The sequence below is a fragment of the Asparagus officinalis genome, chromosome 7, assembly GCF_001876935.1.
Source record: "Asparagus officinalis chromosome 7, Aspof.V1, whole genome shotgun sequence".
In the NCBI taxonomy this organism is placed as follows: domain Eukaryota; kingdom Viridiplantae; phylum Streptophyta; class Magnoliopsida; order Asparagales; family Asparagaceae; genus Asparagus; species Asparagus officinalis.
In genome coordinates this window covers 92,959,836-92,971,973 of record NC_033800.1, presented here as the reverse complement: position 1 = coordinate 92,971,973, position 12,138 = coordinate 92,959,836, and the positions used below count along the sequence as shown (strand labels likewise).

The 12,138-nt window shown below is 36.5% G+C and overlaps 1 protein-coding gene across 1 annotated transcript; it reads right to left on the bottom strand.

The window, feature by feature from the left end:
* On the bottom strand, positions 4,980-10,878 carry LOC109850101 (uncharacterized protein C9orf85 homolog). Its single transcript, XM_020420023.1, has 8 exons — positions 10,761-10,878; positions 10,577-10,659; positions 10,449-10,487; positions 10,307-10,359; positions 10,150-10,213; positions 10,006-10,048; positions 9,853-9,900; positions 4,980-5,268 (listed from the first exon to the last, which is right to left on the bottom strand). The coding sequence occupies exons 1-8, from the start codon at positions 10,842-10,844 to the stop codon at positions 5,116-5,118; spliced, it is 567 nt and encodes a 188-aa protein (XP_020275612.1). The 5' UTR covers positions 10,845-10,878; the 3' UTR covers positions 4,980-5,115.

The following is a 12,138-nucleotide window of genomic DNA, read 5'->3' as shown; positions in this document are numbered from 1 at the left end:
CCTGCATAGAAACACTTATGTGAGTAGTAGCACCAGAGTCTAACCACCAAGTGTTTCTAGGTACTGAAGCTAAATTAACCTCAGAACAGACCAAAGCAAGGAACGTACCCTTATTATCACGCCAGGCGTGATATTTTGTACAGTCCTTCTTTACATGTCCAGGCTTCTTACAGAAGAAACAACCCTGATTATCCTTATGTTGTTTCTTCTCAACTGGACCCTTAGCAGCTTCCTTATCATTCTTCCTTTTCTTGCCCTTATCCTTAGAGGCATAGGCCAAATGAGCACTTTCTGTCTTATCTTGCTTCAACCTGTCTTCTTCTTGCACACAGTATGAAATGAGCTCATTTAGAGTCCATTTCTCCTTTTGACAGTTATAACTGACCTTAAATTGGTTAAACTGTGCAGGAAGAGACAACAAAACCAGATGCACTAATAACTCGTCACAAAGATCGAGTTTAAGTGCCTTAAGCTTTGAAGCAATATGAGACATTTCCATAATGTACTCCCTGATATTTCCTTTGCCCTTATACTTCATTGAAATCAAGCGAGCTAAAAGCGTGCTTGTTTCTACCTTATCGTTTTTCGCAAAACGCTTCTCAATTTCGGCAAGGAAATCTTTAGCCTTAGTAATCCCTTCGGATTCTATGCCCCTGAAGGCTTCCGGAACGCCGCGCTTAATGATCATAAGACTCATGCGATTTGAACGCTCCCACTTCTCATGCTCCTTCTTTGCATCAGGAGTGCTATCCGCATTGAGAGGTTGGGGTTGTTCAGTTCTTAATGCATAGTCAAGATCCATGCAGCCAAGAACAATTAATATGTTCTCTTTCCAAACCTTGAAGTTTGTCCCATTTAGCATGGGAATTGAGTTGATGTTAGCAGAAATTGTTGCAGCAGATGCATTAGCTGAAATAAAATAAAAAATGCTCACATCAATAACCATAATCAATAAAATTTAAATAATTACAATCCCCATCCAAGATACCGGCACAACATTAATATCAAGTCTTTGGACAGTAATATTAACTTGTAAGTGATACCTTGTTGCAATGATCAAACATTGACAATAACTCATGTCAAATAATGAAACTATCTTTGGATCGATTCATTATTCACATGTAAACCTTATAATTGTCACACGCTTATCATCGCAGATGTGTATACAGTCTAAATAAATATTAACCTTCCTTTGGGCCGATTAAATATTTACACGAAAGCATACACACAAACATCTCACATTCCTCAGTGACAATCTACACAAGAGAGGTTACTTTGGCAACTTCTTGTTTCAATTAATCAATTGGAGTGAGAGACAACCTTAATACCTTAGTGTCATAATATTTGAATTAAATAAATTAGATTTAAATTAAAAAAAATTTAATTTAAATCAACTGAATTTCCAAAAACTTGATTGGGGTCTCACAGCTTAATTAGGGCCCATAACTTAATTGAATAAATTAAGTATACCAAAGTGGACCCATGAAAAGCCGAGGCTTAACCATAATGAACACAAAGTTCCCTTAACTTTGAACGCGAGGTTCGACTGTATTGAATACGAGACTCACTTAAGCACGAACGCGAGGTTCGTCTGAAAATGAACGAACGCGAGGTTCGTTTGATAAAAGAACGCGAGGTTCAACTTGGGAACGAACGCGAGGTTCGTTAAAAAGGATGAACGCGAGGTTCAACTGAAGTTCGAACGCGAGGTTCGACTGAAGAACGAACGCGAGGTTCGTTAAAAAATGAACGCGAGGTTCAACTGAAGTTCGAACGCGAGGTTCAACTGAAGCACAAACGCGAGGTTCGTCTGAAGCTCGAACGCGAGGCTCGACTGAAGTACGAACGCGAGGTTCGTCTGAAGTTCGAACGCGAGGCTCGACTGAAGCACGAACGCGAGGTTCGTCTGAAGCTCGAACGCGAGGCTCGACTGAAGCACGAACGCGAGGTTCGTCAAAATTGAGCTTGACGCTCACCTGAGTTGAACGCGAGGTTCACTTTAGAACGAACGCGAGGTTCGTTAAAATTGAGCTTGACGCTCACCTGAGTTGAACGCGAGGTTCACCTTAGAACGAACGCGAGGTTCGTTGAGCGCGAAGCTCGGTTAAAATTGAACGAACGCGAGGTTCGTTTGAGGTAACCACCTCCTTAATTTTCGCCATGAACCCTTAGGGTTTCAAACTGAAACCGCCGCCGACAAACCCAAAAAAAACCTTTGATTTTTATTTTCAAAAAAGATCCAGAATTGGAAAAAATTGAAGAAAAAAGCAAAGAAAAATCCAAAAAATTCCAAAAAGTTACTGTTTACCGGCGATTTTTCAGTTACTGTTCATCCGAAAAACTTTTCGCTACTGTTCATCCGAACCCAAAAAAATTTACTGTTCATCCGAACCCAAAAAAATTTACTGTTCATCCGAACCAAAAAAAAAATTTGAATCTTTAACCAGAGATTTAAGATCAAAAACCCAATAAAACTTAAATCCCTAAGAATTAATCAAGGTGGCTCTGATACCACTTGTTAGATCTACATCATAAAACTTGAGATCTAAAACCATATAGCCATGATTAATTCAAAGAGATTAACAAATAATCAAAAGAGCGGAAGCTTATACCTGAATCCATGGATGAAATCTTGATTTGGGTTTTTGATGATCTTCTAACCTTAGGGTTTCTCTAAATCCGAATTTCTCTAGCTAGATGGGGGTGTAGAGAATTAGAGAATGTAACCCTAGGTTAGGGACCATAACCCCTTATTTATAGATGTTGTACTTTTGTAATTTAGCCCCTCAATAAATCACAATTACAACCTGGTATCTGCACATATAACCCCATGACTTATTTAAATACCAAATTAACCCAACTTAATTGATCACTTTAGTGGGTTATCCTGAAAGATAGCAATACACAATGATTAATCATATGTGCCCACAAATAGATTTATTAGATTAAATCCAACAAAAAAAGAATAAGAGAAATGGTATTATAGTCTTCACATGTTTAAAACTCTTGGGTTTTGTGTTTTGGGGGCTCAGGGAATAATGAGTTTACTTTTGGAGATTTTGAGAGCGTTGAAAAAATCTTAGGAGGGGGTGGAATAGTTATTAGGAAATTGGGGGCTGGAAGCAATTTCCCCATTTAGTTTTGCTAGTGATTAGTCGGAAGATATGATAGATTAATGACCTAGCTCATTAATATTTTACAATTGGACCTGGCACGTTCACCTGTCCACTAAAACTGTCCTATTTTTGGGTCCTCTTAAGCGTATTTGGCATCCATAAAATAATTGAAAAAATTGATGATGAGAAAGGAGAGAGGAAAAAAATAATTTATTATTTTTCCTTTTTATATCTTTTCACTTTGAAATTTTCTTTTTTGTTTTTTTTATCTCGTTAATGCTCCCGACTGCACGTGAGAGCCTTCCCACCCACACAACCTGTAAAATATTTTGTTTTTTTCTTTTTTGTTTTTTTTATCTCGTTAATGCTCCCGACTGTACGTTCATGTAAATTCTAGTACTGAAAACCGTATAAAAGCTATTGTTGTATAGCAGATCATCAAGTATTATAACACAGAAAGCAGCATGCTTGTACATAACGTACATGTGTTGATGTACCATTTATGTTTTATTAGGTATCGTGCTTAAAAAAATTCTACTTTTCACATTTTTGCTTCCTAGTCAACAACTAAGTTTGCAAATAGAAAGTGAAGGGAAAGTAAACAAGAACGAGGATTCTTGTAGAAGTGGAAGAATCTAAGAGCCCAAATATCATAAGTCCTCAATACTAAGACTGAGATAAAAACTACTTTGAACCGAGTTTTATCTCTAACAAACAAACAGCGAGGGACTAAATTAATGAAAAGATCGAAATCTCACACCCGCCATTTGTCGTGGCCTGAAGCCTTGTCTTATTACCATTATTTCTTTCTTTTGTTTGAGGAAGTCCGAGGACCGTCACCTTTCACGACTGCCCTCGGTCGGACGCTGGCGCCAAAAGTAAGGTGGGTGGGGTTGGGTTTAGTTTTATTGCTAGGGTTAAAAGGAGCTAAGCTGGGTTTATAGGACACGTGCGCGCGCCCGCCCACTAAAGCAAAAGATGAGCGTTTTCGCCATCCTTTGTGCCTGCAGCTAAACCTACAACCGTTCAGCTAAACCCGTACATGTATTGCGAGCGGAACAAAAGAAATCATTCTGTCTATTGACGAACCAAACAAAGAGGTAGGTAAGTCACTCTCACTTTCTGATATGCTGAGTAGCGATGGTCCATTTTCTCATCCTGGCTAGCCGTAGATTATCAACAACTGATACAATTTCATATGCTCTCGATGCCGGAAAGTGCCGGGAGATCTTACTAGAGTTTGTTTTGGGTTGCTTTGTTCTTCAAGGAGAATTTAACTCACTTTCTAGGTTAATTCCTTAACAAGGTGTTCTCATGGACTAGGGAACCCCATGAATAATTCTGCTTAACATTTTCTGTGCCATTCAATTTACAGGACCAGCTCAATCCCCGTTACTGTTATATAAGAAGTGATACCAGCAGAGGCTATACAAAAATGCAACCGTATCCGATCGCCAAAGATAACAACAAAATACAATCATATCCAAGCGCCAGGTGACGTCAAACTAACAAACGTAAGGATACCATGGAATATTTGATTGGATTGATCTGGGCAAAATGTTATCACCGTTACCATAACTCCATCTACGTTTTAAAACTAGCAATTGCATCACCAAAGAAGTAGCACGCTTCAAACCTTTAGGGTGTGTTTGGCAAACTACACAAAATTAGGTCAAAACTAGTCCTAACCCAGTTCTGTGCTAAACCAGTTTTCTTTCGTACCAGCCCACCTGGTCCATAAGAAAACTGGTTTAATGTCATATTTTGACCTATGAAAACAGAGCAATATTTGGCCTTCTTGTTGTTTGCCAAACAAAAACTCTTTCAAAAACGAGCCAAGTTCAACCTTAAAACAGAAACACATCCCAGAAAGTCCTGATTGGATTGAAAAAAATAACATCTCAAATAATCCACCAAACAGTAACATTAGCAGCATAAAATAAAAAAATACTCATCATTATCGCTTAGCAGTTTCATCAAGTCTCTTGTGTTTCCCTTCTCATTTACAAAGAAAATCATCATCCTCCTCATCCCCATTGCTTTGTTTAGTAGTTTCAGCACATTCTTCGATGGAGTTAGCAGAGAAAATATCTCCCTCTCTGCTTCTATCCGCAATTTTTGGGGCAGTCGTACCAGTTTTTTTGCCATTCATCTGTCAGCAAACAGGTATAAAATTACGAATGGAGAAATAACAGCAGGTATTTGCTATACAAGAAAACATCAGCAAACATATGCAGTTAAATGATCTACAGAAATTTTCAAAAGAAATCCTATGACTACAAGTAATAAAGTTCCAGTGATAATTTTTTGGTAAATAGGTATAATATCACAAATTTGTTAGGTATCAATTCATTCATTAGGCTCAAGGCATATACTCAATACCCATAAGAGAATAGAAAAGGCAACAAACATCTTTCATGTAAACAAACATCTTTCATGTAACCAACATTTGGATTTAGTTTATTGGCATTCCGGTCACTGAATGTAGTTTACCGATGTTTTAGTCGCTGAATTCTGCAAATTTTCTAGACTGATATGGACATTATGTAATGTTCTGGATAGATCTGCAAATTCTATCATCTTCTGGAAAGATTAGCAAATTCTACAACTTCCTGAGCAGAATCGCAATATGTGGACACTTCAGCGTCTATTCTGCAATTTCTGTACAGTTCACGGGGGTTTTGCGATTTCTTGACAGTTCAGGGCGCTTTCTGCAATTTTTGAGCAGATTTGCAAATTCTAGACATCAGAATTTCTGGACATCCAGGGGACTTTCTGCAAATTCTGGGCAGATTTGTATTTCTACAGTGTTCTAGGCAGACTAGCAATTTCTGCAGTTTTTGGGCAGATTTCCAATTTCTGCAATTTTCTGGGCATTTTTGCCATTTCAGCAGTTTTTTACCAACAGAATTTTGCAAATCTGCAATTTTCAGAGTTGCTTGGGCTCTTCTGCAATTTCCAGAGATGTTTACTTGTTCGCTAATTTTCCCTTGATTTTTTATGCATAACCGCTTCTCGTATGTCGATTGCAAAAGCCGTAAATTTGGACTGGCTGCCAATCGTGAATGGTAGTTCAGAGCCATTTTTTTTACTACCTACCAGTCATGAGAATCGTAGGACGAAGCTATTTTCTGACTGCTTACCGGCCATGAGGACCCTAGATCGGAGCTGTTTTTCTAACTACTTACCGATCGTAAGGTCTGTAGCCATAGGTTAGAGCCGTTTTTTTACTGTCTGTCGATAGCGAGGACCGTAGGTTGGAGTTGTTTCCTAATTGCCTGTTGGGTACGAGGGTCGTAGGTTACAGCCGTTTTTTACTGTCCACCGAATGCGAGGACCGTAGGTTGGAGCCATTTTCTGACATCCTGCAGGTCGCGAGGACCATAGGACGGAGCCGTTTTTTGGCTATCTGTCGGTGGCAAGGACCATAGGTCGGAGCCCTTTTTTTACTGTCTCCCAGTCCCGAGGACCTTAGGTTGGAGGTATTTTGTTATATTCTATTTTTTTAAAATGTTTATTATTGATGGTATTACACTTTTAGCCAGAGAAGAACATGGTCTTTTTTGTTGCCACAAAGATATATTTTTTTGTATGACACAATTTAGAAAAAAAGGGTACTGGATTGGTTTCCCATGTCGTGGAATTGATTTTGATGAGTTGCTGTACATAGCAAAGATGCTCGAGGACAAGAACTGTTTGCCTTTTTTTTTCTTCTTCTTATTTTGGCTGATGGAAGACGACGGCCAACGAGCAAGGGGAAAAGAGAGATCTACTTTTGTTTTTTGAGGGGATTCCACCAGATATCTCTGGAGAGTTGTGAGTTCTCCTATAAAGGAAAACTTGATTATACATAAGATCACTCTTTAAATCAAATGATGATATCTTTGTCCAAAATTTTGTTCTTATCATAATGCGGTAATTAGATAAGGCTCCAACCAAATGACTTGGGTTTTAAACAAATGGATGAGGTGATTAGATATTTGGATTTGAGAGCTTAAACTGTTGATAGAAGTTTACCTAAATCACTATCTAATCTCGAAATTTAAAAGTAAAAAAAAAATGATGTCAACATGGTCATTTTCTTAGTTTACACTTTGCAGTCAAATATTTATATGATTGATGACGTGACAGCGTTTTTTATACATTTTTTAAAGTTCCTACAATTCATAAATGATTTTCCAACCAAAAGGGGATAGAGTGTGAAAAAGGTTGGGGGGAAAGTAGTTGGAAGGTTATTTTTGGTTTGATGTACAAGTATTTTTGGTTTGATGTACAAGGAGATTGACTGATAAATACCCATGAAGAAATGCAAAAAAACATTGTCACATCATCAATTTGTTAAATATCTGTGTTGGGTCACAAAATCGCTACGAGCATGTTTGGCAAGTGATCAAAGTGGCTTATAAGTCACTTTTGTGATTTATAAGTCACTTTGATATGTTTGGCAAACGGCTTATTTTGGCTTATAAGCCCCCAAACAATAAGTTGAGCTGTTCTAGATTATTTCTAATGGCTTATAAGCCATCCATTTGCCAAACACTCTACTATTGAAAATGGATTATAGTTCACTAAATTTACTAAACACTTTGTCTTATAATCCACTTGCTTATAATCCATTTGTGGATTATAATCCAAAGTTGCGAAACATGCCCTACAATGGGCCCATAAACATAGTTTATAGAGGAAACAAGTAAATTGATACTTTATTGTGTAAGTTGAGAGTTCACCAATAGTTTAAGGAGGAGTTTATCATTTTGTCCTAAACTTTTCAATATTATGAATTGATGAATATCTTGCATAGCATTAGTATAATTTTAATTTTATCCTAGATTGTATTGAACTTTTCTTAGAAAGCAATCTTTAGGCTATATATTCTATTAGAGCACTCATAAAGATAGGTTCACCATTCATAGGATAATGCCTAGTTTAGTGCAGGTTGTCTTGTATTGCATTTATGCGATTTTTGTTGCATTTAGGTTATCATTGATAGTTTCTTTATTTCTACCAACATGTTCTGCATCAATTGTATATGACCAACCACCCTAAAGTTCTCAAATCATACCTCATCATGATCTTAAGATGCTGACACGTTGATTGGTTTGGGTTCTTATAACTATCAAACTTAAGGGTGAGTGCCTTGGCACAGTTATCCAAGGAATTTAATAGCTCTCCTACAAGCATCCATAACTGAAAGGTCAAATTCAATGCAGGTTAATTTGCAAAAATTATCTCATTTTTTTAAACTATAGTTGCAAAGATAATTTTAACTGTAGCATAACAAACAGCTACAAGAGCAATTACAACTGCCTTTTTTGCAAGTCACAAGTGCAGTAGCAATTTTCTACAAATCAAACAATCCTGCTTCACATGCAATTTTCTCCAAATCAAACAATCCTGCTTCACATGCAATTTTCTACAAATCAAACAATCCTGCTTCACATGCACGAACAATTATCTAAGCTAGCCCTTGGAACCACTTCCCAGTCCGAGTTCCAAGGAACATACTGAACAAGGCTGGATTCAGCCACGAAATATTCAAAAATAGGGGACTTGAATGTGCCTTTGCATGTGCACAATCTGTTCCATGCATGACTTGCAGCACATGTGCCAGAGTCTCCAACGAGATAAAACAATGCTCTGGCTACATAACTGCATGCAAAAGAAAAGTTCACATGGCTCAAAAGCCAAGGCCTACAGAGCTATCTCTCACACAGTAGTGAGAGTTCATCGGGCTACGTGAGGTTAAATATCACATGACTCGTGTGCTTGAAAGAACCGAACTTGTGTGCTACCTTTCTACAAATTAGGCTGTTGAGCAGTGTGATAGCTTTCTTTCGCAATGCTTAAGGGAATCAGTTGCATAACAAACTGCAATATTGCAAGTGTAGCAAACAAGTTCAGAACGTTTTGCATTAATTTTGATTATTCTGGACAGATTCATGGGCTGGAATGATGGAACATTCACATATTGAATAGTTTGAAGAAAAAGTGTATTATTCATTCTAAGGATTTTACTTTTCTAGCCATTGTAAAGCACTACCAGGTTAACACGGGCAAGATGAGAATCAATATAATCTGTTAGGATATGATCAAAGAATAAGGATTAGGAAGCATATTTACTAAGGGGTTGTTCGTTTTTACTTTCTATAGTTGCAGGGGACTACATTTACATGCAACTTAGGCATTTTAGAGTAGTTGTAGGCGTCTTTTTCAATATGACATATAATGCAGTTGCAAAAAAACCTTCAGTTAGATTCCATGACTTAAATTAATTTGTGTGTAAGACACAATTGCAACGTGTTAAGCAACAAAAGAGTTTAAATTACAATTCCAATTGCAAGCAACCAGCAGAAGAAGTAAAAAAAGGGGGATACCCCAAAACAAACACTTGCAACTACAATTACGGTTGTAAGTCGTAAAGCTCTAAATTGAACCAAGTCAACTACATTTGCATGTGACAACAAATACAGTAACTGCAGTTCCATTGCAACTTTAGTTGTATCTAAACAGTCCCTAAATCCAGAAATGACTTTGTTCCCACACTATAAGTAACTTGAATCTAAAGATGAAGCTTCATCAATAACAGATAAACAAGCTATTTGCAGATGCTTTAATCAGAGTTTTAGTTAAACCTAACTTCGTGCAAAATAAGTCTCCTAAAAATATCCTATATAAACTAGTATAAATAATTGTAAAACCAAAAGCATAATTATGAAGTGCCAAGACATAATCTTACTGCTCGAAGAAGTGTCCTTCTCTCCCTTTCTCGGGCATTCTTAATGGCCTACAAGAAAATTACAAGAGGCCTTGCTTTTTAATATAAAGGCATAATCATCAGAGAAAAGCAACAAGCGCACGCACACACACAAAAGAGACGATATGGCCTTACCTCCTCAAGCTCCTTGCGCTCGGCCTCAACCTCTGAGCTATCTCTATAGAAACCAAAACTCACCATGTAAAATGACACTAATTATCTTAATTCAAATAAAAAGCAACCAAAAAGAAAAGTAGAGTAACCGATGAAATATTGAACCTTCCAACAATCTTCTCGACACTGCAACAGCATTTAGCACATATTTTGTGCTCCTTGGCACACCCTTAACATGATTAAAAATAAATAAATTTAAAAAAAACGTCTTTTTCTCATAAAATTAATTTAAAAGAAAGGGTAAATTTGGTTATAAATTTACCAGAGCAAAGATTGTGGTAGGCCTGACGAACTGCCCTTTTCCCACATTTCTGACTATAATTAGAAGAAGAAAAATTCATTTTATTTCAGAAGAAAATAATACGCGTATTGAAAAAGGGAATAAATTGAGATTGATTACTAACCATTTGGCCGGCTCCACGAGAGACTTGTATTTCCCATATCTAATGCAAAAAAATCGCATCAATATTGCTTCGATGAATAAACCCTAAGTAATAAGCCCTAAACCCTAGAAAAAAAAGGGAAATTTTACTTTCTCTTCCAGTCAATCTGATCTTTGCAGCGAGGGCAGACTCCGGTGATCTCCGAGAAAGGGCGAAATCTACCTCCCACTTCCTGTAATCTCAAATAAATCAATAACAAGACGAAAATCAAGATCAATGAATCGTTGAATTAAATCAAAATTAATAAGAAAAACGAATTAAAAACTTGTTAACCGTTTCGTTGATTTTGACGCCGGAGTTGGGTTTCCATGCGAACTTGTTCTGGTGCTTTGGCGGCCCACGCTTTCCGCTCGACATTTGCTCCTCCACTCTAACCTACACTGCTTTTTTTAAACTGGAATAATGCACGTGCAATGCACGTGAACGTCGGTTTTGATTTAAACTTTCAAGAAAAGTATGACAAAGGTTTTAAACATTGCATGGTGACCTAATTGTTCTTTTTTAATAGTAATAATAAAATAGTCGCTTCATAACTAAATAATTATACATTTTAGCTAGAACTATGTAGAGTAGAAATAAGCAACCTTATTTACAACTATAAGCACTAATCTGCTCATTACATCTGCTAGTTATATGTCCTCCATTTAGTCTACTATCATTTATTCACTTGAACACTGAGAAAAGCCACATTACTTTAATATGGCTTTTGAGATCAATATTCTCAAGAATTTAGGATAGTTTGAATCTCGTAGAGACTATAAAATATGTTTATTTGAAATCCTTACATCAAGTGACTATGAGTATCAAAGTATCTAAAGTTTGTAGAGTTAATTGAGAGTAAAATGAACACACTGAACCGATAATATAAAATGACGAGCAAGACAACGCGGTTTCTTTTTTCGGACACAGAACTTAAAATAACCATCATCAACTTTAAAATCGCCATTTAATCCGTAGATTTTGGGCGTGCCACACCCCGTATATAGTTGCAAATTTTTACATTTATATAAAAATAATAGATATTGATAACATTATAAAAGGAAAATTATACAATCCGGTGTCAGAATTTTTAGACATTGTAGAGAAAAATAATTGATTCAAACTTCAAGATATGTACAATTAGAGCAAGTAGATTTTCATAATCATTTCAGAGGAACATGGTCCTGTGGCATACACACCTAAACAATAAAACCTAACATAAGTCTTTATCCTCAATAAATTGAAATAACAATTCTAATAAAATAACGTCAAATTTGAGTAGGCAAGTTATTTCATCATACCTTAATTTTCGATTGTTTGATAGTGAGAGGGTTGTAACCAGAGAAACGACTTTCAAGGATTAAGTAATCAAAGAGTAAAACCCATCTTCTTATAGGTTGCAAGTAAAAGCTATTAGTATTTCTAACTATAACCTAAAGAATTATGACAAAATATAGGCTCTTTGGATTCCATAACAATTGTTTTAATCTATACTATATACTAAAGTAAAATCCTTAATTGCCACTTGGCAACTTCATAGAACTTATGCCGTTTGGCAACTTTCTAGAGTTTTTGGCCATTTGGCTTTCACTTTTTCCATAAAAATCCAATTAATGCTAAGGACTTTTACATATAATTATGTTATTTTATCATGAAGGATATATATCCTTAA

What these genes read in the sequence shown, in the direction of transcription:
- LOC109850101 (XM_020420023.1), bottom strand. Translation starts at nt 10,844, where the DNA reads ATGTCGAGCGGAAAGCGTGGGCCGCCAAAGCACCAGAACAAGTTCGCA. An exon ending in CTACCACAATCTTTGCTCTG is followed by an intron (nt 10,214 to 10,306) that starts GTAAATTTATAA and finishes AATCATGTTAAG; the next exon opens with GGTGTGCCAAGGAGCACAAA. An exon ending in GTCGAGAAGATTGTTGGAAG is followed by an intron (nt 10,049 to 10,149) that starts GTTCAATATTTC and finishes TGGTTTCTATAG; the next exon opens with AGATAGCTCAGAGGTTGAGG.